The 27014-nt window shown below is 34.8% G+C and overlaps 1 protein-coding gene across 1 annotated transcript in view; it reads right to left on the bottom strand.

Annotated features, from left to right (window-relative positions):
• CNTNAP4 (contactin associated protein family member 4) overlaps positions 1-27014 on the bottom strand; it is a 199721-nt gene that overhangs the window by 60910 nt on the left and 111797 nt on the right. The window contains exons 4-8 of the mRNA XM_064642346.1: positions 9901-10048; positions 5261-5464; positions 4914-5098; positions 2902-3045; positions 767-1028 (exon numbers count right to left, since the gene is read on the bottom strand). Coding sequence (XP_064498416.1) covers positions 767-1028; positions 2902-3045; positions 4914-5098; positions 5261-5464; positions 9901-10048 — 943 coding nt within the window. The remainder of the gene's footprint in view (positions 1-766; positions 1029-2901; positions 3046-4913; positions 5099-5260; positions 5465-9900; positions 10049-27014) is intronic.

The following is a 27014-nucleotide window of genomic DNA, read 5'->3' as shown; positions in this document are numbered from 1 at the left end:
GCCCTAGCTTTCTCAGACACAATTTAGTATTGCACATGCACTGTCTCTGTTTAATGGACATCTCTGCAACTGAGAACTCTATAAAATAAAAGACATAATATTTATAATGATGTGTACCTTTGTAGAAAAAATAGTTACTTGATACCTTGTGAAGGCACTGACAAATGGTGAAAAACATCTTAATGTCTTAGCTTGACAGAATAAGTGATTAAGTTGCTTACACTTCACAGCTGATGAAGCTGCTTAATTTTCCCAGATTATACACATGAGCTGTACATACAATATGCAGGTTAAGCTGAGAAGTCAATTTTTCATTCAACATTATTGCAAGTAATTTCTATTCATTCGTGGGGAAAAGAAGAATAAATACGTTTGTGAGAAAAGAAAGCATTTAGAAATAACCAGGTTTACAATTCACGCAAGTGAAGCATAGTTGCACACACACTAACCACAAAAACAAGTCAAGAATGTAGGTACTAATTCAAATGACTTGTACATACAATATGCAGGTTAAGATGAGAAGTCAATTTTTCATTCAACATTATCGCAAGTAATTTCTACTCGTTCACGGGGAAAAGAAGAATAAATATGTTTGAGAGAAAAGAAAGCATTTAGAAAGAACTGGGTTTACAATTCATACAAGTGAAGCATAGTTGCACACATACTAACCACAAAAACAAGTCAAGAATGTAGGTACTAATTCAAATGACTTTTCATTTTTTTATGCTTTGGAGCCTCGGATTTTTTTTTGTTTCATTTCTGTTACCTGCAGCGATGTCACTCAGCACTCTTCCTGGTTTATGAAGACTGATTTTGACTTTCCCACCACTCAGGTATAAGAGGAAACCCCCTGAAGACCGGTGCAGTTTGCTGGATAACAGAAGTCCCTCCTTGTTCCAAGTGCGAAACTGGAAGCTGGCAAACACCTCGTCTTGCCCTGACGTGCCTGGCAGTGCCAGGTAACTGCTGGAGCTCAGGAATGTAACAGGAACCACCTGTGGCTCTAAACATGAGAAAGACACGTTGCCCTAGGAAGAAATGAAACATTGGGAAGAGTTGTGAGAATTCTTCTGCGGAAACTGCAAAGTTTCAAAACATGGTGAATACAATGTTTGAATGCATTAGTCTAAAAATCAAATATGAACATCATCACTTTGGGCAAAGTTTATGTAGATGTTTGACCAGAAAATAGATTTATCTGCCTTTATTTATTCCTAAATCACATGGTTGATTTAATGGTACTTCAGGAGTTAGACAGAACTGCCTTGTTTCTAGTTTGGCTCAGCCTCAGGAAGCATCTGGGACTTGACAAATCTCTGGATGTCAGAAAAAATGCCACTTATAAAATGGTACTTACACATAAGTATGTAAATACTTACAGGGGTCTAAATGCCTGTATGCAGAGAAAAACGTTGAGCTTGGCACTGATTGTTTAAATTTAAGAAAAAAAACATTGTGCCAAGACCAAGATGCAGGTTTTTCCAAATTAATGTAATTGGAGATGTACAATAACTCCAATATTTGTTTCCACAAACCGAAAAATTCCACCTACAAACTCTTGCTATTTACAAATGTGAAACACATACTTCATAAATCAGGAGTAAACAGCCCCACGTGGACTAGATCATGAGCTGGGTTTAGGCACCTAGCTTTTATTTTGTGCTCCTTCTGAAAGGAGCACAAAAGTTTACCTTTCTTAGGTAAACTTGTGATTGAGTTCTTTGAGATTAACTTGTCTAGAATGATGTAGATAAGAAATCTGGAACAGAAATAATGCAATTTTTGCATCTGGTGTCAGTTAATACTTTATTATGATTGATAATAATGCAAAATGAACTTTGATCTAATGACTCTCTGGTGCCATTTGACCTATAACTAATTTGTTCTGTTCAAATGGTTACTCAAGATTAATGTCTTTGGAATTTAAAACACACTTGACTTCTATTCAACACAAAGAGGGTTTAAACTTTTGATCATACATAAAATTTTGACCGCTTAGTAAAGTTTTAAAATCAATTTTAAAAAAATACTCACTAGTCCCTGGTATGGCAAGATATTAGAGATTATCTGTTTTCATTTTCCTCAAGGAAAATATACAAATAAGTAAAAGCTGTGTCTTATGAACTCAGCTGTGAGAAATGAATTGTCAGATGAACTGACCCCTAGTGAAAAAGCAGTCATCAGACTAATAAACTTTGTTAAACACTAAAAACTTGCCTTTTGCAGATTCCACAAGCAAAATCTCTATTTGTCAGGGCTTCTGTGGTAACATACATACTTTCTGGAATATTTACATTATAAAACATCTCCTAAACAATTTTGAAAATAGCACAACAATTCAAAGCATTCAAGTTTCACATGAGAAGAGATCCTTGTCATTGATTTTCTCTAGGATAGAGAACCAGATTTGATTATTCATATTCTGAATTGAAATGCAAACCAAAATACAATTAATTGCTCTTGAAAGCAATTAATATTTTGTTAATTGTTTTGAGCTGATTTCTGTAATATCTCTGCATTTCCTGCTACTAGATAAATAAATATTGCACTTAGAGATGACCCTTGTACTACTGGGAAAGAAAAAACAAACCACCAAATCAAAACCAACAACAAAGGATTTACTAAAATTTCTAGGAAACCTTTTGTAACACAGAGAGAATTTGGTTTGGTGTTGGAACAGCTTCTGAAACAGATTTTGATAATGTAACTCTTGGCTGTGTCACAATAAATACATTAAACCCACCAACGAAAAATAGCCCAACTAGCTGATTACTTGATTTTTCTTCCATTACATAAAGTAGATTTCACCAGATATGTGTGTTAACAGATTAGATATGAAAGTGGCTGTGGTCTTTTTCTCTATTTTGCTTATTTATTCTTTCTCGACTCTGAATATCTTACCACAAAGTAGATCTGAGGTTTATGCCTCCTGGCCAGGTCAATAATGTTCACTTCATTATAATAAATATTTTCAAAACACCCATGAAAGTTCCTGCGTGATAATGTCCCTGATTTTCCAGGCACTGGGATCCCTCCAAAGCTGAGCTTAGAAAGAGAAGAAAAATCAATGATACTATTAAGTAATTTTCTAAGGAAAGAAGTTGACTATAACTTAAGAGCAGAAGTCAAAGACTGGCCAATAATGAATCTGCTGCTTCTTGGCTACTTCATTTTGTTGCATTTACAGATTAAAAGAAAAAGATAATAAAAAATTAGGCTATATCAAGTCATATGTACCTACAAAATTATTCTGAAATGTTGACTTTTTTTTTTTCTTCTGAGGATGTCTCTTAACAGCAGCTTAGATCAGTTTTCAGGGTCCATTACAGCTGCAAAACCCAGGAGAAGAACAACAAGGCCAAGAATATGCAGACAGTGCAGAACAGTGTGAAAATTATCAACAATTCTTTAGGAAATTTGAGCCTGACTTCTCCACCCTGTGCACATCATAAAACTATCATAATAGGCAACAAGAGTGCATCAAATGAAATTATTCTAGGGCACATTCAAAACAAATGAAAGGAGGTGCTTTTTCCCCTTTCAAAATACCTTGGCAGTTCCTTGGTATGGTGCTGTAGGAATATTTAGTTTCAGAAAGAGACAGGAAGATTTAATAAAAATCCATTGAGAGCTAATAAATTCAAGCATATCCCTCTGTCTAAAGAAGTCCCTGAGGCAGAAGCTGTTAGAAAGCAGTAAATTATTTCAGCAAAGCGTTGCCATGAGGGTGACCTCAGTTATGTTTCTAGTCTTGAGTACCACCAGAAACAGGATGCCAGTAAGTGAACTTTTGAGCTCACTCATTTTAAAGCTATTCCAGGTAACATTGTATGTAAGGTCAGTTTAACTATGTATGTTCTAATTTTGAAATTTTACTTATTTTTTAAAATCTTCTTACCAAAAAAGCCCCAAAATCAAATATATCATACATAAAGTTATTAAATTTAGAAACTCTTACAGTCAGAGAAGCAATTCTAAATGCAGTATTTTGTTCTTTTTTGAAAGTTTTAATACTTTCTTTTTACTTGTGTTGGTAACACATACTTCAAACTATAGCATGTAGAAGAGGGGAAAATTTAATTCACAATATGGATTGATTTAGTAAAATATATCAATTTGCCAAGCAGTTATTTTATTTTTTAATTGGTATGATCCTCCAAACTTTGATATTGTGATTTACATTAAGAAATTCTAAGCAGATATTTTTGAAAGGAGATACTGCAGACATGGAACAGCATGAAATCTTCCTCTAAACTGCTTAAAAAATGGAATGAGTACAATAAAGTCTGCAGGTTCCAGACACTCTGCTCTGTCTCTCATTCTCTCATCCAACAAACAGGATAAGAGCAAACATAAAGCAGCCAGTCATCATATTACAGCTGTGAAATATTGGTGTTTTTAACAATAGGTGGGAAGATTTCACAGCAAATTACATCTATTTTTCATGAATATACCATTTGTTTAAGCAAGACTTTTTCACAGTATGTTTTTCTGATCTAACGGGGATTTAAGTCTTAATATAAACATTTCTAAGATGGTTTTATGCTGACTCATTGTAATTTTCATCAAGCTTTATATTAATAACATTATTAATAAAATAATAACCTTGAGTTGGGTCTCATTCATTATGTTTATCATGAATGAACTATTTATCACATTGGCAAATCTACTGAAACAAAGATATTAAAAAAATGAATTCTGAGATGAAAAAGATGGTCTTCTGAAAATATTGAGTTACTAGTCTAGTGGAGTATTAGTACTCTAAGAAATCTCTTTTTCTTTGATTCATTCCTTTAGGTCACAGAAAATCCCTAAAGCCTACAAACCTCCTAAAGCTCTATCTCCTTTGCCTGTTTCACTTCATCTGCATAACAAAGGTAATAAATGTAATAAAGAAAAGGTAATTTTCACACCTCATAATCAAGGTCCAAAGAACTGAATTCTCCTTTTGCATGAAAATGATGAGTGTGTTTATCCACTGTAAAGTTTACTTGATTGTTAAAGTGCTCAATGAGAACAGAATGCCAGTGTTGATCATCCAAAAGGCTTCCCAGGGTAATATTAATTTGGGCATCAGAAGGATGAGTTTTAGTATCACCTTGAAGAAGAAAAATAGAAACTATTAATTTCATTCAAAAATATAATTATTCAAATGTATACCACCAGTTTATCATATTCTAAAATCTACTTAACGGTTTAAAAGTTGTAGTTAAATAACAACTAATAACTACGTTAGACTTTATGAAACTGTAGCTGTTACCTAAATTAATGAGCAGGAACAGTTTCCCTTTAGTTAATTCCAGGGTGATGTGGTCTCCATTTTTTCCTTCTCTGTGGAGGAGAATTCCATCACTTTGCATGGTCTTAAACTTCAGAGAAATCACATCTTTCAGTGCATTCGTGAGTTTTTGATTTAATGTGTAAATGAGACAACTTTTCCCATCAAAGCCAACCACCTCAGACCCTGGAAGCAAAGAAGTGAAAGGTAATGTATAATGTTGTGCCTAAGAGAAACAGTTGCACTTTACTTCAATATGATGTGAAGTCCCACCACTGACACCTCTAGAGCCACCTGTGCCCAGTAAATTGTAGGGAAGGGAAAGGGCCAAATGATTTTATCCCAATTATACAGGAGAGTATTTGTCAAAAATCAGTACACATGGAACGAGACTCACACAAAAGAACTGGTAACATCATAAAAAGCTCATAGAGTATTCACAGTTCATATGGAAAGAAGGAAAAGGTAATTACCCTTGAAAAATACATTTGTGAAATGGATGAAGTTGTAAAGGACTCTCAATAAAATACGAAGTTATTTTTCAACTGACTGGTTGACTTCTTGCAAGTCAAGGGAAACCCATTATCTATTTATATCACATATATTATATTTATGTAACTTCACTAAAAATATTTCTCCATATTGTCAGCATGGAAATGAACTGAATTCAAATTAATTATAGTACTTAAAGTTAGTAGTTTATATTCAATTTTCAAAAACCTCCTGTCAAGTGGATGCAGCTATGTTTTTAAATATGGTTTCTTTATTTTCCTTCATATCTTGATAATGAAGAATTCATTTACCAAATACACAATGAATAAATATGACATTCTACCTAAATATGAGTCCTAGATTGACTATTCTACTTAATTATGTTACTGAATGAATGTGGACAATAAAAACATTAATTAATGTTGAATTAAAATAATGAATGTCAAGTAGAATAGCTTCAATAAAGACTTCAATAAGACAACTTGATAATTGTTATTTATCAAACTATCTAACTTGATATATTCTTAGTAGGCACTGATAACAGTAGAATTTTTTTTTGATTGAGAATATATGGGCAAATAACATTTTCCTCTCATATTTGTCAGCTACTCACAGCTTCTACTAGTTGCTGGACTTCAACATCCCTCTGCATGAGTTTTCTGTACTCTATTGTTGTAAATAAGGAAAATAAATCAGGCTGTTTTGCTTTATGAACACTCAGCTTTTGTTTTCACCACTTATAAATTGTCTTTCTCAAATTAATGTAACCTAAATCCTTAGTATACTGTGAAAATAACTTTGGAAACCATGAAATGCCTCTGAGAACCTGAAAATTCTGTAATCCCACTCATATGCCATAGACCAAGAGTCCTAGTGACACTGAGCAAAAATTTTAGTTGAAATACCTTTGTTTGGAAAACTACTTGTTTTTTTGTTTGTTTGTTTGTTTTTATCTTTAAATCAATTGAAATTAATGCTAATGTTCTACAGGAAAAAAAAAAAGGCTTAAAACAATGCAAACTGTTTGGACATTATTCCAGTTATGAAGAGGATATGATGTCCTTTCTCTGACTGATGTAACTGTGCTGTTTTAAGCATTTCAGCCAGGAAGGGAATTCTCAAAAATCCTCAATACAATTCAGTGTTAGAGAACAGTGGAAGAGGGTTTGTGTATCACATTATCCACAGTGCTTGTTGTTAGGTGAGCACCACATCTAACAGCTCTTAATGTGCAGTCTGCATTTAGTTTCCAGTTACCTTTCTTCTACAATTTTATACATTTGCCATTTTCGCATTTAAATCCATCTTTCTGCATTATGAAGAAAAACAACAAACCAACCAAACTAAAAACCCAAAATGGTTTGTTTGTTTGTTTGTTTGTTTGTTTGTTTGTTTTTAGACTACTGGTTTTCAGAGGATGAAATGAGAGTGTTGTAATGAAGAGAGAAAAGAGTAAGCCAAAGACATTCCTAATATCCTCTTTTTAGTGTCAGGCCACAGCTTGTGTTTTATTAATTGTCCCAATCTGACATTTCAGGAACAAGACACAGGGAATGTCTGTAGAGATTCATCATTCTCTTTTGCACACAGTAAAGAGGAAGAACTATCAGGCAGAGATGGATTTTGGGGTGGGGTTCAGCAGTGTTTGCAGTATAGTCAAGACACAGGCAGATTTTATCAGTCCATGTGAAGTAGGGTAGAACACCTGGAGGTATAAAACATCATTCTTCCTTTTTTACATGAAAAAGACTGCAGAATGGGAGTAAAAAATATTGGAAGGACTTGTCTGGATGCATGCTTTACAAACACCTAAAAATTTTATCTAAACAGAAGAGTTGTGTATAAAAAAAAGGAAAAAAGGAAACAAAACTCACAATAATCTGCTTTATCCCGTAGACATCTACCATGAATATTACCAAGCCTCACTGAAACTGTAATTAAAGGGGGAACAAAATTTCTGAGGATACTAGGCTGGGTTATTCAAAGCAGGTAGTTGACTGGAAGGCAGCAGGGCAGCAAACTGTAAGCAGTGCCAACATTTGTCCTGTAACTATTACTTCCCTAAGATAGTAATAACTTCTTTAGGATGTAGCAGTCATGCATTTTTTCATGCATGGAAAAATGTGAGATCAACTTCCTATATTCTAGCAAGTTTAGTTTTAGTTGTGTAATTTGCAACAGAAAAGACTGAGGGAAGAAATTACTGCTTTTGCACTTGAATACAGAACATATTTAACATACTTGGTGGAAATGAAAACAGAGTTGTTTCCTCTTACAATATAAGACCAAGTGAGAGCTCCCTAAAGGGAAGGATGAGAAAATGGGAAATGTGGAAGTGTGAATCAAAATTAAGGTAGGAATTATAGGCGTTTCTGTTTTTCTTTATTTGCTGGTTCCTCCTTGAAAAGTAGCCATTCAGAAAGACCCAGGTATAATTACTGTAACAATAACTACATGTACTAATTGTGCCTGACAAATCGAGAAAAGGATTGGAGAGAAAGAATTAATGCTTTAACTTTTTAAATATATTTAAATTTAAATATATTTTAGAACTATAAGACTATAATCACCTGGTTTGTCTTCACCAGCAACCACTGAATTGAACTTCTAAAACCACGTGGTAATTTTAGATGTTCAAAATAAATATAGAGATGATAAGAGTCTGCAATTCATTTGGAATGAAAGCATTTATACATAGGAAAAATAAGCACTTCTAGAACATGCAATATCACTAATTCAGATAAAATCTTAACCAGCTTAAAAAAAAGTTTACATTATTTTTAACACCATCATGTTCTTTAGGTACAAATTATAGTGAATAATGGATGAAGTAAATATTCATTTTAAATCCATCCTAATCTTAGAAGATAACTACAGTTGGTTTGTTTCCACAAGCTACTTATAGGACAGATCCTGTACCAAAGAAATAAACCACTGAGATATATATAATCTTTCTCAAAGATATTTAATGACCACACAAAAATATTTTAACTTATTTTAACTGCTTATTCTCTGTGGTTTGTGGGGTTTTTTTTTAGTTACATGAACATATTTTGTCCTGTGGTCTTGACCACATTTCTCAGTTACATTAAGTTGTTCCAGAAATCATAAGTCATGTCCCCAGACCCTAGGCAGATGTCACTGAGGAATTTTGCACTTCTACTAGCATGAGGAATCTGTTTTCTGGGATGGGGAAGTTTACCTAAACTCTGCATTGAACTATTCTCCTGCATCCAGATTGAAATTTTCAATATCCTTAGTTCGTAGTCTTTTATTGGGTTTACAAAGTCAAGTTTAAGGTAGAAAGCCCAGAGATGTGTTTTGCTGATGTTCACTTTAAGTCAGATACTAATGAATAGAAATAGAAAACAGATATATGGAGAGCATTCAGAAGAGATCAACCATGAATAGCATACCTTAATTATAGAAGTTGAAAAAAAAATCCTACAAATAACAATGTATCAAAATATGCAAAAAAAAAACATTTAAAGAGGTTGCTTAAAATAAATTCTGTTTCCATCATGGAGAAAAGATCTGGAGAATAAAAAGTAACAAACGACTTACTAAAAGGACTTTTTTAAGAAGTCCAGGCATAAAAAATTGTAACAGGAAGACATCAGTAAGATTTACACTGTCCAGCAGATCAATAAAACCATAACAATTATAGCACAAAAATATATAGTTATTAATAGCACAAAAATAATTCTAAAAGTACCCCTTAAATATATAACAACTTTGAAGTATCCTTCATTGTGTATTTGTGGGTCTGTCTAGCTGTACTTTTATTGGCTCACGACCAAGACCATATAAATTTAAAACTGTAAACATTTTCCATATTTTGTCCTTCAGACAGAAATTACACCATGTTCAGATGGAGCTTTTAAGACTATTAAAAAAAAAAAAAAGAGTCTGTTATGTCCACACCATTCATTCCAACACAGAAAGAACTGGAAAATAAACATCATATATCTACAGCTAATGCAGAAATTACAAAGTTGCACATAAACCTATCAAATCAGTTTTATTCCAGATTAAATTCAAGCTTTGAAATCTACTTTCTGAAGTGATTTAGGTGGTGAAATACAATGATGGGGATTCATTTCCCTCAGCTGACTCAGGAATAAACTTACTGTAGGTGCATCCGTACACCTCGATGCGCATCCCAATCCTGCCGTTGGGATTCCAGTCTAGCGGCACAAAACGAAGGAATCGGGCTTTAATGGAATGCTGGAGCTTATAGTACACGACACTGTCTGCATTGGTGTTCCCAGAAAAGGCCTGGAAGAAAATGAGAAAAGGATCAGCCACATCCACAGCGAACACAGCAACACGTGGAAGCATCGCTGAGATTTTCGTTTTATACCCTCGTCTGGCAAACAGTCGAGCACAGGAATGAAATGCAATTATCAGTGAATTCCATTGGAAAAACTGATGAATCAATCTTGACTATTCGTCTGGATGAGGTGTTAACTCGCCTGTGTGTTTAGCACTGACATCAGACTCAACAAAATATTACCTTTCAAAAGCTAACCTACCTGTCAAAAATGTGTAGAATATCTTGACCGCTGGAGAGCAGCCAGGCAGGAAGGGAGCTGGGAGTGGGGATGGACAGGGAGCTGAACAGGAGCCAGAGTGTGCCCAGGGGGACAAGAAGGCCAATGGATCCTGGCCTGGCTCAGGAACAGGGTGGCCAACAGGTCCAAGGAAGTGATTCTTGCCCTGGACTCAGCGCTGGTGAGGCCACCCCTGGAGTGCTGTGTCCAGTTCTGGGCCCTCAGCTCAGGAAGGACATGGAGGGGCTGGAGCAGGTCCAGAGGAGAGCAACGAGGCTGGGGAAGGGACTGGAGCACAAGTGCTGTGAGGAGAGGCTGAGGGAGCTGGGGGGGCTCAGCCTGGAGAGGAGGAGGCTCAGGGGAGACCTCCTCACTCTCTGCAACTCCCTGACAGGAGGGGGGAGCCAGGGGGGGTTGGTCTCTTTTCCCAGGCAACTCTCAGCAAGACAAGAGGGTTGGGTCTGCAGCTGTGCCAGGGGAGGTTTAGGTTGGATATTAGAAAAAATTTCTTTCCAGAGAGGGTGCTCAGCCATTGGAATGGGCTGCCCAGGGAAGTGGTGGATTCTCCATCCCTGGAGGTTTTTAAGGTGAGACTGGATGTGGCATCAGTGCCATGGGCTGGGAACCACAGCGGGGTTGGATCAAGGGTTGGACTTGATCATCTCGGAGGTCCCTTCCAACCCAGCTGATTCTGTGATTCTATGTTTCAGTGTATCATTCCATGTAACATTTTCGCATAAGAAAACAGAGTGATCTCTATGAATTCCTTTTACTGAGAGGTTAGACTAGTTTCGCTGCAAGTCTGTGTTTCAGGTGCATAGTATGCTGTATTTAAAAACATCTTCTGGCAGACCATGGTAATGAAAGACTCTGGTTTCCAACTAAGAATCCAGAGTGTTATAAAACGAATTTGAATTGAGAGTCCTGTTAAAACAAGAAGATTTTGTATTTCAATTTTTTTCCCAGGTGAAGGATTAAAAAGTAAACTTTTTTTTTTAGCCATATTTAACCGATAAAATACTTCCCCTTTTTGTTACATAAAGAAAACAAAGAAACAGAAAGAAAGGTAATGAAGAAAGTAAAAAAAAAATCTAAAGAACTGTAATCATGAACTTTAACATCCTAAAGACTGGAGAATATATCCTGATTTTGCTGTGCTGTGTAGTGTTAGTTTATCATAGCCTGTTTATGGTATGTGAAGCAGAAAGATTTTGATCAGATATTTCGGATCTAAATACCTGACAAATTAGACAGAAATAGCTCTCTGAAATATTTATATGAGCAGTATTAAAAAAATTACACATTTCTGGATGCATAGACAGTGCTGTTGCCATAGCTAAAAGCCACAGACATTACAACTGCAGAAGTATATAGAAACCAACATTTTTAGCTATGCAGCTTCTCTTTCTATAAGTTTTTGAAGCAGAGGTGAGCTTTGTTGCATTAATTATTTACCTCCCTATATGCAAATCTTTGCACTTTCCCTCCTCTGTACTAGTACTATTTCAATAAATTCTAATCTCTGAATTTGCTCTTACTGTGAGCAAATGAAGTGTTCAATTAAGATTTTTTGCCAAATCATTTTTGGAGAGCAGCCACCTCATAGAAATTAATTTAAGTTTTGAAAACAGAATGTATATTGCCTGATTTTTTTACTGTAGGGTATACTTAAACCATGTGTTTTTAATTTAAAATTAGGTTTTTGGCTTCAGTAATAACCTAAAAGTACTTCAAACTACTCCTTTAACCATTCAGAATGGCCAGTTTAGAAATCAATATTTTTAGCTGTCATTTTTCCAGAGCTTTTATCTGTTAAAAGCACATTTTAGAGTGTATCAATTGTGTTGAGTATTAAATGGGTCTTTTTTGCTTGATTTTAAACACTCTAAAGGATAAAATATATAGTTTGGGGCTTTTTCAGTTTTAATCCTTTTCAAAAGAAAGAGGACAAAATCAGACAGCTTTTCCTCCAGACTATAGTACTGAAGGCGTACCCAAAACCTATGAAAGTAGCTTGCAGGCTTTTTAGAGGAGAATTAGATTCAATGTGACAGACAGTCCTGTCTTTACAGCAGAACCCAATTACTGTTTCATGGTCCAGCCCAATGATCTTTTAAACACAGAATTATAACCACATAACGAGCTGCTTTCCTCCCACCCCTGCCTTCTTCAGACTGTTCAGATCACTTCATTTGTGTGCCAAATCATGTAAAGGGAACATGTCATTATTTTAGATTATGCAGATTACCCAGGCATCTCCTGGTTAAAAAGATGTAATGTTAAAATGACTGTTACACGTAATGAACACTGTTTGCAAAAGTATTAATAGGATTGTAAAGTAACCCCTCCAGTATAACTGCTTGTTGAGTCTTAGTTGATACTCTTACAGGTACTGCTTTTCAATAGCATGATGACATACCATCTTTCTCAAAGAATGCAGTTTTTAAAACATATATTGCAGTTTAAACAATAGCAGGATGCTTAGCAGCATAGATGTATCTAAGAGGATAACTGCCCACAACCTATTTTATTCCATGGGCTGTACTGAAGCCTGAACTGAGAGCCTACTCTCAAACTTGTTTTAATCCTCCTACTCAATTACTAACCTAGTAATTTCTTTGCCTCAAGCTACTTTAACCTTGCTTTGAATACAAAATTACTCAGTTCATTATGGTGTCAGAAATCATGAATGTGCTTTGGACTGCATTGGTAAAACTAAGTCCTGCCTGTAGAAGGGCATTAGCAAGCTCAGAATGACTGTGAAGTTAAGCACACATCAAGATAACAGGAAAAAAAGTTCTTTGTTTCCTTGTCCAACCTCTATCTAGAAAGCAAATGTGGTTTTAGACCAGGGATAATACAGGCACCTTATCCAAAACTTCCTCAGCCAGTCAAAAAAGCCCCCAGAAATGAAGCTGTGTATGACCTGTACTTTAGATAATCTAGAGGACATGATGCTTATTTACAAATGCAACTTTTACTGTATGATATAGTATATACACACTGTAAAACATACTGCAAGGCTAAATAATGCCTTGCAATTGTGCAATGTAAAACCATGCACAATGGTTTTACATATGTAGTGTACTCACTATAATAAGTGTAATATTTATTACAAATATTACTTAACGATACATATATAAATGGTTTATATACCCCAAGAAGGGTCTGACCTCATAATGTGGTTTATGAATTCCAGTACCAACATCAGAAAAAACAGCTGAAAAAAATCCATGGGAACCAGCAGCTCTTTGTATAAAATTCTTGTTGCATGATGATGGTTATGCTTTAGAAACACCTGTATGAGTCCTCCTTATGACACACACCAACATTGCTATTGACATTCAGGAGTCATTTCAAGAGGGAAACAGAACCCCCAGTGGGCTGCTGGTAATTTGATTACCTTAGAGCATCATTGAAACTACCATAATAATGCTGAAGGATTAACTCATATTGAGCTCTTCTGAGAATTAAGAGAGTTCAAAGTAAATTATTTTCTCCCATTACCTCCAAGTGATATCCAAGTTCATAGAGTAGTTTAATTATTTACACCTCAGTAACAAAAGGAGTGCCTATTCCAGATAACTTAGGGCACAGTACAATGAGCATCAATTAACATGTCTTTTGAACAAGATTCCAAACTTTCAGACTCTTCCTTCTTATCCTATTACCACTGTGGTGAGTTATGATTAGTCTTTTGAAGCTGCTCCTGAAAGTCAACAGGTTAAAGTGAAAAAATGAGTGTGAGAGTCCTTCACTCTGTTCAGAAAACACCGTATCAGACAACTGCCTTCTTTCCTAGATGTCCAGATTAGAATTATGGCCAGGACAAAATGATCACAGAGATTAAATAAACAGATTGTTACAGCTTCATTGTCATAAACAAAAAATTATGCAATAGCTGATAGATCTGTTTCCTGTACTAACAGTGGCATCCCAGTGAGAAGCCCAGTACCATAAGTTATTCATCATAGTTTTCACTATATCTCGTCTCTGAATTGTTCAAAGATACACTTGAACCACACTGGAATTGTTTTCAATTGATCCAAACACAGAGCAGTTGACCATATTCATAATTTTGAACAGTACATATTTATGGCAACATGACTAATATAGACCAGATAGATAGATAAAAAAAATTGGCAGAAAACAGTCATAAATTCTCGTTGCAGTCAATGACCACCACTTGTAACATCTAAATCCCCACTACTGTGCTTAAATCATTCCATCAATGTCACTCAGAAACGGGATAGTGGGGTAAATTGTACCAATGTTCTTTCAGTTTATTTCTTTCTGGTATTTATTCACATTTGATGACTTATTCATTGGAATATTATGCCATGATTCTTTCTCTTTTTTGCTTTTCACTGTGTGAGTGGAAAATTAGCATAGCTTTACATGAGAGAGCATCTCCAGAATTAGGAGATGAAGAGAGGATGAGAAGGCACTTACCAGTTAATTTATCAAAGGTGACAGCTGACATTTGTGAAGGGACTCTGGAAATTCTTTCTGCCTTTCAGGTTTTTTTTTTTTTTTTTTTTTTTTTTGTTGGTTTGTTGGTTGTTTTTTTTTGTTTAATTTTTGTTTTGGAGGTTTGAGGGTTTTTTTGTTTCATTTCTTTTTTTTTTTCTTTTTCAAAAACAATTTGAAATCATTTGCTTTCACATTATTATGGTTGAAGATTTCAATATCTAAAATAAAGCTAACAGAGAAAGGTTGTGGGGTTTGTTTCTTGTTACAGTAGTTGCAGTTGGACACAGCATTGCAGGGGTGTGTAAAAGGGTATGAACAGCTATTTCTAGCCTACAGAGGTTTACCAACACTTAGTCATGCGCCTTTGGAAATGTGGTTAACAAAACATGTTTTCTTTCTTTTTTCTTTCTTTTTTTTTTTTTCTATGTTCAGCATGAAATGAAAAATATTTAATTTTCTAGATGCCATGGTATAGGGACTAATGTATGCAATAAAAGTACCTTAATGTAAGCCACCAGCCACACCAGCTATTTTGAATTGTTCCACCTACCTTATTTTCTTTCATTCATTCACATGTAGTAAAAAATTTTATGTGAAGTAACTTGTGGCCATCGGAGGGAGCCCTTGTATTGACACAACTGGGCACAACACTGAGGTCTCCTACTTCTCTCTTAAAAAATTATCATAACAATCCTTCTTTACAAATTCCCAATATGTAATTATGAATCTGCTATGCTTTATTTGTTAATACCTACACACATGTACCTCAGAGATACTCCTGAAAATTGAAAACGTGATCGTGTTTCATAATGGTATTTCTGGAATTCTAAAGAACCTTTATCTTCAACAATTTTCAAAGATTAGCTAACTCATTATCTGAAATGAATATGCATATACTTTTTAAAATATGGAACTATAGTCAATGAATTTGGATTCTGATATTCTAAAGGTAACTGTAATGACCTCTGAAGGTAAGAACCAAAGTATTTTTGGAAGTGATATGATTATTTATTTTCACTGTTTTTTTTTTTTTTTCTTTTTATAAGTCCATTTGAAACAATCTGTAAAATATGGCTACACTGAATTTTAAATCTGGCCTAATGGGCCTTTCCACTTTCAAATCAATTTGAAGTTTAACAACTACTGTTCTGGAAAAAGGAATGTTTTTACTAATGGCATTTATTCTTGAGAGTGAAATCAAATTTACTTAGAAATAATAGGCTGCATAAGTGCTGTGAAATGTTTTCAAAGAGCAGTAACATATTTAACCTGTTTATTCCATGTATTTACTTGTTAAAATTTGTAAAATTGGGGGCAGTGGTATATTTCTCATTATGCAAAATTTAAGTAGGAATCAGGATTCACTCTTGTGCTTCCACAACACATGACATAATCCAGAGACTACCACAAAGATAATTCAGTTGATTTATAGCTAAAATACCTGTAATACAACAGCAGTGCATGAAATCCACTGAAATGTCAAAACAGTACATGGGAATCCTGTTTGCTCAAAGCAGTATGAAAAAAGCTGTTTTAATATTCTAGTATAAATTTCCCTTTCCTACAATTTCACACCTTGCTCTGAAATGAAACCAAATGACCAAAAAGAAAGGAAGGAAACCTCATTAACTATGCAACACAGAAATGGCAGAGCAAATGCTTTGTAGCTCTTATGTCCTGAGGGTCATAAACAATAAAAGAGTTCAATAAAACGGCTTCCTACTAAATTATTTCGGTGGTTTTTCATATGTGAAGTCTCATGATTTCTATCTTTCGAGAAATTTCTGTCTGTGAATTCTTTTCTAACTCACCACTGTGGACTTAGAGTGGTGTACAACACACCCAGTGAGCACAACAAAAATCAGTTCCTTAGGTTGCTACAACCATATTAAACATTCACCCATCCCAGCAAAAACCTCAGTGGAAAGATTTCACTTTTCTTTTCATACAGTGCTTTCCAGTCTGATTATTAGAAGACCTTTTAAAAGCGATCAGCTTCCACGTTTTTAGCTTTACTCTGATGAAAGTCACCATGCAATGAAAACCCAGAGAAACTCACAGACAAAACTAAACTTTTCAAATATGCTTTCAAATACATTAAAAAACTGTCAACTACCAGGTGAAAGCACTTCAATCTGCTGTTCCTAAGCAAAGTGGCTGAGAGTTTAATAAAAAACATCAGAAAGACTAGTTAAAATTTCAACATAATTTTGATTATGAACCCTCTCATATAAGTAGACCACTTGCATGTTCCTGTTGCAGTAACTCTCTCACCTCCACTAACAAATGGCTTTTCCTTACTCCATCCTAAGCTATTAAAACAGATATTGTATCCAGATCACTACAGGCTGCTGTGGAATATAAAGTTTTAATGACACCACAGCAGACTCTTGGGTTGAGCTGATAAGAGCTCTCAGTTTTAGTCCAAATCTAATAGTAAAGCAAACAGAGTTAGGATGATGCTCAGTGCTATTGTAAATGCCAACCACATTCCATCTGGAAGAATGAATGGAGAAAAAAATGGTGTAACCACTTATAAATATTATGATGAAAACTAGATTGGTCCCTTTTATTTTGCCCTAGGCTTCAGAAACAGAGGCCATTAAAATAATAACTAGTCTGATAGAAAAGCTAGGCAGAACAACGAGGCTCTAGGAACTTTCTGTATATTAATACTAATTCTGCACAAAATCTTAGCAAAAATATTGGGCAAAGGTATGTCAAGATTGCGTTCAGCAGTTATCAGGGACTAGGAAAAACGCATCACAGTATTTCCTGTTATTCATCATGTCCAGGTTTCGTGAACAAAGATTTGGGAAGGGCTCTATCCACGTTTGTTATGAACACGCTGGTGGCTAAAAAGGCCAACACGAGACAGGCATGTCCGTGCCTGTCTTTCTGTTGCAAAAGGCACAGCAGAAAGACTCCTTAGGTGGGAAATTCTGCAAGACACGATTCTTTCTGCGTTGTCTTTTCTCCTCAAGGGTGATCCTGCTGCGTTCTCAAAGGCATCAGCAGCGTTAGAGATGGGGTGTCTCCAGACCTCCCCATTGGAGGCCAGAGTAGACCAGTTGTGATGATCACTATGGCCAAGGCTGAGATGTTGTTTCAGGCAGTCCTTGTATCTCCTCTTTGGGGCTCCTCTCTTGTGGCAGCCGGTGGCAAGTTCACCATAAAGCATGACCTCGATGATCAGGATGGTATCTACACTCGATATCATACTGATGGAAGCCTTTTCAACCTAAGGCAGCTGAAGGCCCACACCAAGACCTTAAACCATCTTGTCCAGGAGCTGCTTTATGCTGATGACGCCGCCCTTGTTGCCCACACAGAAGCAGCTCTGCAGCGTTTAACATCCTGCTTTGCAGACACTGCTGAGCTCTTTGGGCTGGAAGTCAGCTTAAAGAAGACAGAAGTTCTCCATCAACCTGCACCTCAGGAAGTCTTCCATCATCCCCACATCACCATTGGCAGTCAGAGCTCAAATCAGTCCAGCAGTTTAATTCCCTAGGCAGCCTCATCTCCTCGGATGGTGAGATTGACGGGGAGACAGACAACAGGTTAGCAAAGGCATACAGTGCCTTCAGAAAGCTTCATAAAAGAGTTTGGGGAAATAAACACCTGAAGAAAAGTACCAAGGTCAGTGTTTACAGAGCCACAGTGCTGTCTGCTCTCTCATATGGATCTGAATCATGGGTCATCCACCGCCACCACCTGCGACTCCTGGAACGCTTCCATCAACGCTGCCTCCGAACAATCCTAAACATCCCCTGGTCAGATGATGTGACCAACACATCTGTTCTAGAACAAGCAGCAGTCACAAGCATTGAGGCCATGTTGCTGAGAACACAACTGGGCTGGGCAGGGCACGTCTCCAGGATGAAGGACCAACCACCCCCTCCCTAAGATCTTGCTTTATGGTGAACTTGCCATTTCCTGTTATTATTTGGAGTACAAAAGCAGAGGTTGGGTTTTTCAGAAATGTCAGCATTTGTGGTGGAGGCTAGTGCTCTAGTAGGCATCTGGTGCCTCAGAAACACAAAGTCTGCACTGTAAACAGATCACTTAGGAATATTTGAGCTCAGGGGATGTTCCTAAAAGCCACACTAAGCTTTTAACTAGTGAATGGAATAATACCAAGTCCTGAGGTATTTGCCACATGGAGGATTTGTTTCTGACACAGATTCCAGAATCAGACTAATTAATGGATTTGGATAAGCTGAGCAGCAAAATAGTGGTAGTTCGTTCTTCCCAGTACTTCTATACTTTTAAACACAAAGAGATGACTGGCAAATACAACTGACAAGCAAACCTGACATGCAATGAAAGCAACCACATTGCTTTCTGTATAAAAGCTAAAAGAAATTAGCCTTTTTGACCACTTATCCCATCTCCTCCACAGAATATTTTGCTTCATCATCTCCATTTGCTAAAGAAAAAAAAAAAAAACAAACTAGAAATATTAATTGTATCAGGGTCTGATAATATTTTGACTTGAGTTGTTCCAGCTGTTGTATCCCAGGTTTTAAACCTTAATTTTAAGTTACACTGGTACTGATTTACCTCAGATAGGCATTTAATTACTTGCTTCATGATCCCTAGTGTTACTGCAAATATCACTCAAATCTAGCTGCATGCTAATGGTCTTATATCATGTGAGAAATGCATCACTGAGAAGCAAAAATACACAAGTATACGAGTACCTTATTGATGCAACAGGATGAACACAGCACTGAATTTGAAATGTCAAGAGTTTTTCAAGGGTTTTCACTCTAATAATCAGGAATCAGACCTCAGATGGGATAAATGGGAACAAATTCCATTTAGTGCACATGACATGAGTAACCACAACTCTGGTTCTTCAGAACAGGTGACTGAATATGTGGGAATAATGATGGCAATTTGTGATGCTAGTGTCCATGGAATCATAACAAGCATTTAATTGTGTGTCTATGTGTACATCTGTCAATGTGGGTTAAATATAAAATACAGATCAGATTTTTTCCAGCCAAAACTGGGGATGGATAGCACCTCATGGCTTTCTGGAGGTTAGGAAATGAAAATAACTAAATAGTAAGGTACTTAATTTTTTCTTATATGTAGGCATTCCTTGTGGAACTTAGAGCTCAAACATAAAGCTAAACAATTTTAGATTATTTTTACATGTATAGAAAGTTGCAGTAGTCAGTAGGAAAATGTGATAGTTTAATTTTTACTGCTTTTTTTTTATAATATTTCAACCTAAAGGATCTTTCTTCCGACCTTGAAATTGCCTTTGGTTCACAGTGGTGCTGCAGAATGGCTAATTTTAATTTGCCAGTCGTTCCTACCTACTTGGTGCACCTGGAAAAAAAGAAAATGCAAAATAGAAGAGAATGGAGAATTAGCCTCATACACTTCGAGAAAATGCACCTGAACAGATAAATTGGTTCTGAAATGCTTTTGAAACACATTCAAACTGAGATCTAATTATGTGAGACCTTGAAGTAATTCAGATGCAAATCTAAATTTGAACTCTAGTAGCAGGCTCCTCTTTAATATTTTTTTTTTTATTTAGTCTCCTGTAGGGGTTTTTCAGAAGAAAAAAGGGAAAAAAAACAAACAAAAACAAAAAAAAAAATTGAATTATCATGTGTTTCATGTGAAACCCACCAAAATCTATCTCAGTTATTTGCCAGGATGTATTTGTAAAATGATTTGCAATGTACTTTATAAATACAGGTTGCATTAGACAAAAGTAATTCTCCCGAGGACAGTTTTCTCCTTCATTTGCAACTGAGACTAAGCACATACAGTTTAATTCATAATTCACTGTTAAAGACAGCAAGGACTTAAGCTGCTACAGTATTTTATACCTAAAAAGCAAAAAGAAATAAGAACAACATTGCTGCCATCTGACCATAGGGGTGCTCCACTGAAGCCAATTTTAAAAACCACTTTGTCATTACATTGGAAAACAGCTTATTGCTTCCCTTTCATAAGTGCACTTCAGTATGTTTGTGCTACAGTAGAAACTCCATTCTTTTTCCTAAGGAGAGCCCAAATCTGGAAACAAATAAATCAAGACAAAGATCAAGCAGGAAAGTGCCTGACCACAATTTAGCAACACAAAGAGGAGTGATTTCCTTGGAGTGCCAAGAGAGCAAAGGTTAAAAACAAATTTCTAGATAGCAGTACAATATAATTGACTAACAATTACAGATTAATTCACCAGTGTGTTTTACAAATACTCTGGGGTGGAAGAACACTTCATCAGTTTATACAGTCCCTCCATCTGATAACGAGTGATCCACTCAGAGAAGTTGGAAGTGACCACAGAAGTCAACTCAGTGATTCTCAAAGCCATTCTCAAGTTTTCAGTTCATGATATCTATTTTATCATAAAAACTGTGAAGGTCCTACTCCATAACAGCTACATTAGTACCTTTATTTTTTTTTTAATTTTATTTTTTTAACCTATGATGGTCAATTAAGCAGCACTGATTTAATTCTGTAATATAATCTGTTCCTTATAGCAGTCACCTTCTCTTTGAAATCAGGAATTTTTTGCTCCCAAAACCCTTTGTCATCATTGAATAAATCAAGGATTAGGCTAATTATAAAAGGAGACTGCTTCTGCTTGGCAAATTAACAAATTGGCAATCAGAATTGATGTCAAAATAAGCACAGGAAAAGAACACGACAACTTAATATGGTATCAATTGTAGATATTTTTAGATCTGTCAGAATATGGAAATCATTCTGCAACTGTCAAATCTCATTTTTAATTACCTTTATATAACACACAGTGACAAAAATATTTCTAATACTTTCAAAATGAAAATGTAATTCATATTATATTTAAAATATTAATAAATGTCATACTTTGTTATCCCCTTTTTTCAAACCATAAAGTAGGAAGCTTTGTATATATTTATTAAAAGTATCACAGGGTTGGTAAGTGTATTTAAAATATATTCTGCATTTGGAAAAAATTCACACTCTACGAGAACACACAACAAGAAGCACACAACACAATTACAGATGGATAGTATTTCATCACAAACATTAACTTATTAGGTACTACATAATCTCTTCATGTAATTCTTAAGATAAGTAACCATTATTTTAATACTGGTAAGCTACTTATGATAGCTTAAAATATGAGTTTTCTTAACGTAGATGAGTACTTCTATTTTTTTTATTTATTTGTTCTAAAATATTATTAACTGAAACTCGGAACTGAAACATAAAACTGTATATATATTCACTCAGTTTCTTATTACATCCATGTGAAGTTTTATCTATCATTAAGTCTGTGTGAAGTCTATCCTAAGGGGAATCTTACCAGCACAAGAGTCACTAAGAATGCACAGTTTTTTGCTCTTTACAGATAAAGACTAAGAAAGTTGCTGGTGGAACATGAACCATCTGTGAGTTTATGTTTATGTTGTTGGCAGGATTGGATATTTTGACAGTGACAAATAATAAAAAAGAAGATATATTTCAGACTGAATTTACAAATCTGCCCCTGTAATAAAAGAGAAAAATCTTGTGGAAGTAATTAAACATGTAAACAAGTAATTAAACACTTATATGCTTTCCCTCCTGTAACCTTGTTACAGAGTGCCCCAAAATAATTACTCATCCATCATATTAGAAGAATAAATCAAATGTTTCTATCTGACATTTGCTCCATAAGGTCTGAGGTGGCTCTAAAAGCTTTTAGCTGCTAAAGATCTAGGCAAGAAATTCTGCATCAGAAGTCTGTCCCCATCTGCACCTGCCTGTGCATGTGTGTGTGTGCACCACAACAGTGACCTAAGAGTACAATTAAAATCGGAAGTAATGTAACTTATTATCAAAATAATTCCAACAAATGAAGGTATGTAGTTGTTAGTCACTGGAAATAAGAGAAAATATCCATTGCCCTGTAAATGACCTTGTAACTGACTCCAGCCTAGCTCCCCTTAACCTCTCAGTCCGAAGTGCTGAATGGTTGGCTCTATGTTTGGGGATGAAACCCCCAGTTAGACCTACTGTGTCGAATGTTCAGAACATCTTTAAGCACTAACTTAAAAAAAAAAAATCCATATAACCTCACTAGACTGCGTTATAATCTTTCATTAATTTTGTAGCAAGTTTCCTTGCACAACAGAGGTAAGCTCCTGTTGAATTATGGGTCTACAATAGGTTTCTTTAGAAACAAAATAATAAAGAACATCTGTTTTAGCAAGGTTTCATCTAGGGGCAGACCCTTATATCCACAAGTAAAGAGATGTTGCTACTTGAATTTGCAGACACAGAAGACTTCTATAACTTCCCTTTTTTTCCAGGCTCTTCCTTTGACCAGGACATCCTATAAAGTCTTCTGGCAGCTTATATTCTTGTTGCTTTCTGGCCTTACTGGGTTGAGTATCAACGTTCAGAAATTGTAGGTCTCATTAAATTCTGCTCCAGCACTCTTCCACGGTTTTACAGCATAATTTTTATCACAGTCTCAAAGCAGTAAATTATCTCATCCAGCTTGTTCTGAGGGCTCTGACAGAAGTCATTGACCACAAAAAGAGAGAACCACCAGTTTCTATTTCGTTCCAGTCATAACCTTTCTAATCACTCAGCCAAACCTACAACCAGCATTATAAATCTAAAGATTACCTTGGAGCTAGAGATTTCTGTGGTTTTCTCCAACTGTGGCCCAAAAAAAATCCAGACATCCATACCACCAAAAATCTGTTAGATCTGATGCATTCCTTCAGAAAGTCCTAAAATAGGACTGAATTAGAGACACTCCTTCCATGCTAAAATTAACCTCCCAAGGATTACCAAAATCAAGCCTGCAAATTAATGATGGGCTCCATCAGTGAAAGAGAGCAGGGCAAGTGGAAGATTTCCTTCATGTGCTCTGGAGTGTGAAAAAAAAGGGAAGACACCAGCAAAAAATGACTTGTTAAATCCAGAGCATTCACTATTGTAATACATATCTAAGAAAACACTTGCTCAGCTTTAGCATTGCTTCATAATTCCACTTATTTCACCTAAACTGACTGCATTTTTAACAAAACAAAGATGTGACCTCACGTGAAGAAAAGACTATGACAGCATTTTGAAATAATCCCTCTGAGGACAGTATTTTCAGTTAAAATGTTAAAGTTTAATTTTTTCATTAGAGAAATTAGAAAGAAGAAATAGAAAGGGAAACACCCTAGATGAAAGAACAAAACATGTGGAAAATGTGCCATAACAAACCAATAATGCAAGTTAGAATAATTGTAGTGTGCTACACTTCCTTCAGGCTGAGGAATACATGCATGATGAATCAACCATTCAAGCTCTCCTTCAATAAAATCTGTTTGTCAGAAAATTAGCTATGGATACTTAATCCAACTAAGAACTTAGCTCTTTCGTATTGTTTCACTCCAGCAAACTAGAATTTGGCAGTCTTAAGTATTTCTCGTCTTCATATTTTCAGAAAATTGGTTTGTACTTTTAGAGATTCGATTTTTTGCCGGTTTTGTTGTTGTTGCTTCTTTTCATTTGCTCTGTTTTTTATAATTCTATTCATTTATATTAATTATTTTATTATTTCCTATCTGCATGTACTTCCATTATTTTTAAAAGGGAAAAAATATATTTTATAAACAAATTGAAAATAATTTATTGTCAAGCAATTAATATACAGCAAGTGCATTTATCTTTTGTATTTTTATTTATTTCTTAAGAAATTCTTTGAAATAGGCTGTCTTAGGATGTGAAGTAATGGAAACCAAGGCAAAATAAAACTTAAAACTATTCATGTTTCATATTGTTTCTGTAATTTTAAATATATTTAAAACTGTGAGTTAGCTTAATCTTTAGTAGAAAGGTGTATGATTTTTTTTTCTTTTTCTCTACATTAAATCTGTTTGTATATGAATTCAAGGTTAATGGACTTGACTGAGCCATTCTTAACAAAAAATTTAAACACATCATTCATTGCATTAAACTTTTTATCATTAAGAATGTTAAGAGCTAAACAAAAGTACAGCTGTGTTGTGAATTATTAAACTTTTCCTACTTTCAACAACAAAAAATATTAATATTGTCTTGCAGTTTATTTTTATTATGCACACTACATTTACATATACAATTTTTTATATTTTTTATTATTGTTATTGCCTTTTTTAATCTTAGCTCTTTGTTATATGAAAGACAATAAGTGTGTTGAATACCCATCTCTAAAAAAAGAATATCTCCTTTTTTCCAACAACTATGATATTCTAGCCTCACTAAACACAAGTTAGTACAGGTTCTTTACTATTCCAAAATAATATCTATTCTGTGTTAGATATATTCTATGCAGTTTTTTGTCTTGAATAATATTTGTTTTCTGAGATAACACAGTAGAATGCAAACATAATTTTAACTCTGCACAACACTAATTAACTGAACTGTAATGCAGACTTCATATGAATAACTAAATCTGCCTTCAAACAAATTATAATAGCATTTCAATAAATATTGTCTAAACAGATAAGAGCCACAGAAAATACTACAGTGTGATTATCCATTATGCAAACATTCAAAACTTAATATCAAGGATGTGTTTGCCTTATGATGCAAACCCTTGGTACAATTAATTCTAAGAAATAACAAGTGAAATTTTCTATATCTGTGAATATTATCAGACATAGAATTGTCATTTCGTCATTGAGCACATCCCTAATTATTTGAACTGTCATTTTTTTCTTTTAAGAAATATATATATATACCCTTTTATGTGAAATATTCTTATTTTAGTCACTATATTGACCATTACCTTTATCCCCATAAAGATACTTCTAGAACGACCAGAGCTAAACAGATAAGAGCCACAAAAAATACTACAGTGTGATTATCCATTATGCAAACATTCAAAACTTAATATCAAGGATGTGTTTGCCTTATGATACAAACCCTTGGTAGGATTAATTCTAAGAAAGAACAAGTGAAATTTTCTATATCTGTGAATATTATCAAACATAGAATGGTTATTTCGTCATTGAGAGCATCTCTAATTATTTGAACTGTCATTTTTTTCCTACATGAAATATATATATATATACCTTTATGTGAAATATTCTTATTTTAGTCACTATATGGACATGAACAAAACACATATATTCACAGGGAATAATAAGGTTTTCTGTCTCATTCCCTACAAATCTCTTAATAAGTCTAACACTTCATTTTTATCATTGCTCCAGAGGATTGAGCTGATGTTTATAAATGTTCTACAGTTTCCAGTGTAATATTCCACAGTCAGTCATTTAACATGGAAGGAAGGAGGTTTCTTCTTGGGAGATTTTTTTGCTATGTACATTATGTTAGCAATGAAGCCAGAATATTTGTATTCCTCTGTAATTATAATATTTGATATATAAATATAAAAAACCTTATAAATGCTCCAGGCCAAAGTCTAAGCCATAACTCAATCTGGGAATATATTTTTCCTTTTCTTTCTTCCCCCCCCCCTCCCCCGTTTATGGTACAAATAAATAAAATCTATTATGGTACAAATAAATAAAACATATTATGGTACAAATAAATTAAATCTATTAAAAAAAAAGGCAAGAATAAATGTACACACTTTTTTTTGAGTATATCAGAAGAAATTCAAATGGCAAGACATCATGGAACAGAAGAATTTGTTAACTATTTCATATATTTTGAGTTATGAATTTGTTACTGCAACGTATTTTTTTTCCTACTTGTGGTAGAGAGATACCTTCAGTCAGGTACTGATCTGGTTATATTTTGTTATATATTATATACATTTTTGGTTTGTTTTGCTTTGCACAAGGACATGAACTTTCGCTCCCATAAAAAGTAATACTATTGCTTGGTCTGATTAAAAAAAAGAGAAAACATGATTTTCAGGAATACATTTTCAAAATTACACACACACAGACCATATTTTAAGCCTGTGTGAAAGATGCAGGAAACAGTGAACGTGTAAGAATATGTCTGTATTTTCATAATTTTCATTGATGGAATCTTTTCAAATATGTGTATTATCTAAGGAAAAATGCAATCTTTATTAATTTGCATGACATTTGAAGATGAACCTGTGACAATTCAACATTGGGAAGGTAGAGGAGGACAGGATTTTAATGAGAGCTCAACTTTGTGCAATGTTACAATCATCCTGCTTCCACAAAATCTAAATAAAATGTTAACAATTTTTTTTTGCTTCCACTTCATGCAAATAGTTTTTCTTT

The sequence above is a fragment of the Pseudopipra pipra genome, chromosome Z (genome assembly GCF_036250125.1).
Source record: "Pseudopipra pipra isolate bDixPip1 chromosome Z, bDixPip1.hap1, whole genome shotgun sequence".
NCBI classification, from domain to species: Eukaryota; Metazoa; Chordata; class Aves; order Passeriformes; family Pipridae; genus Pseudopipra; species Pseudopipra pipra.
Note: the sequence above shows the minus strand (reverse complement) of the source record. Positions and strands in the feature narration are given on the sequence as shown.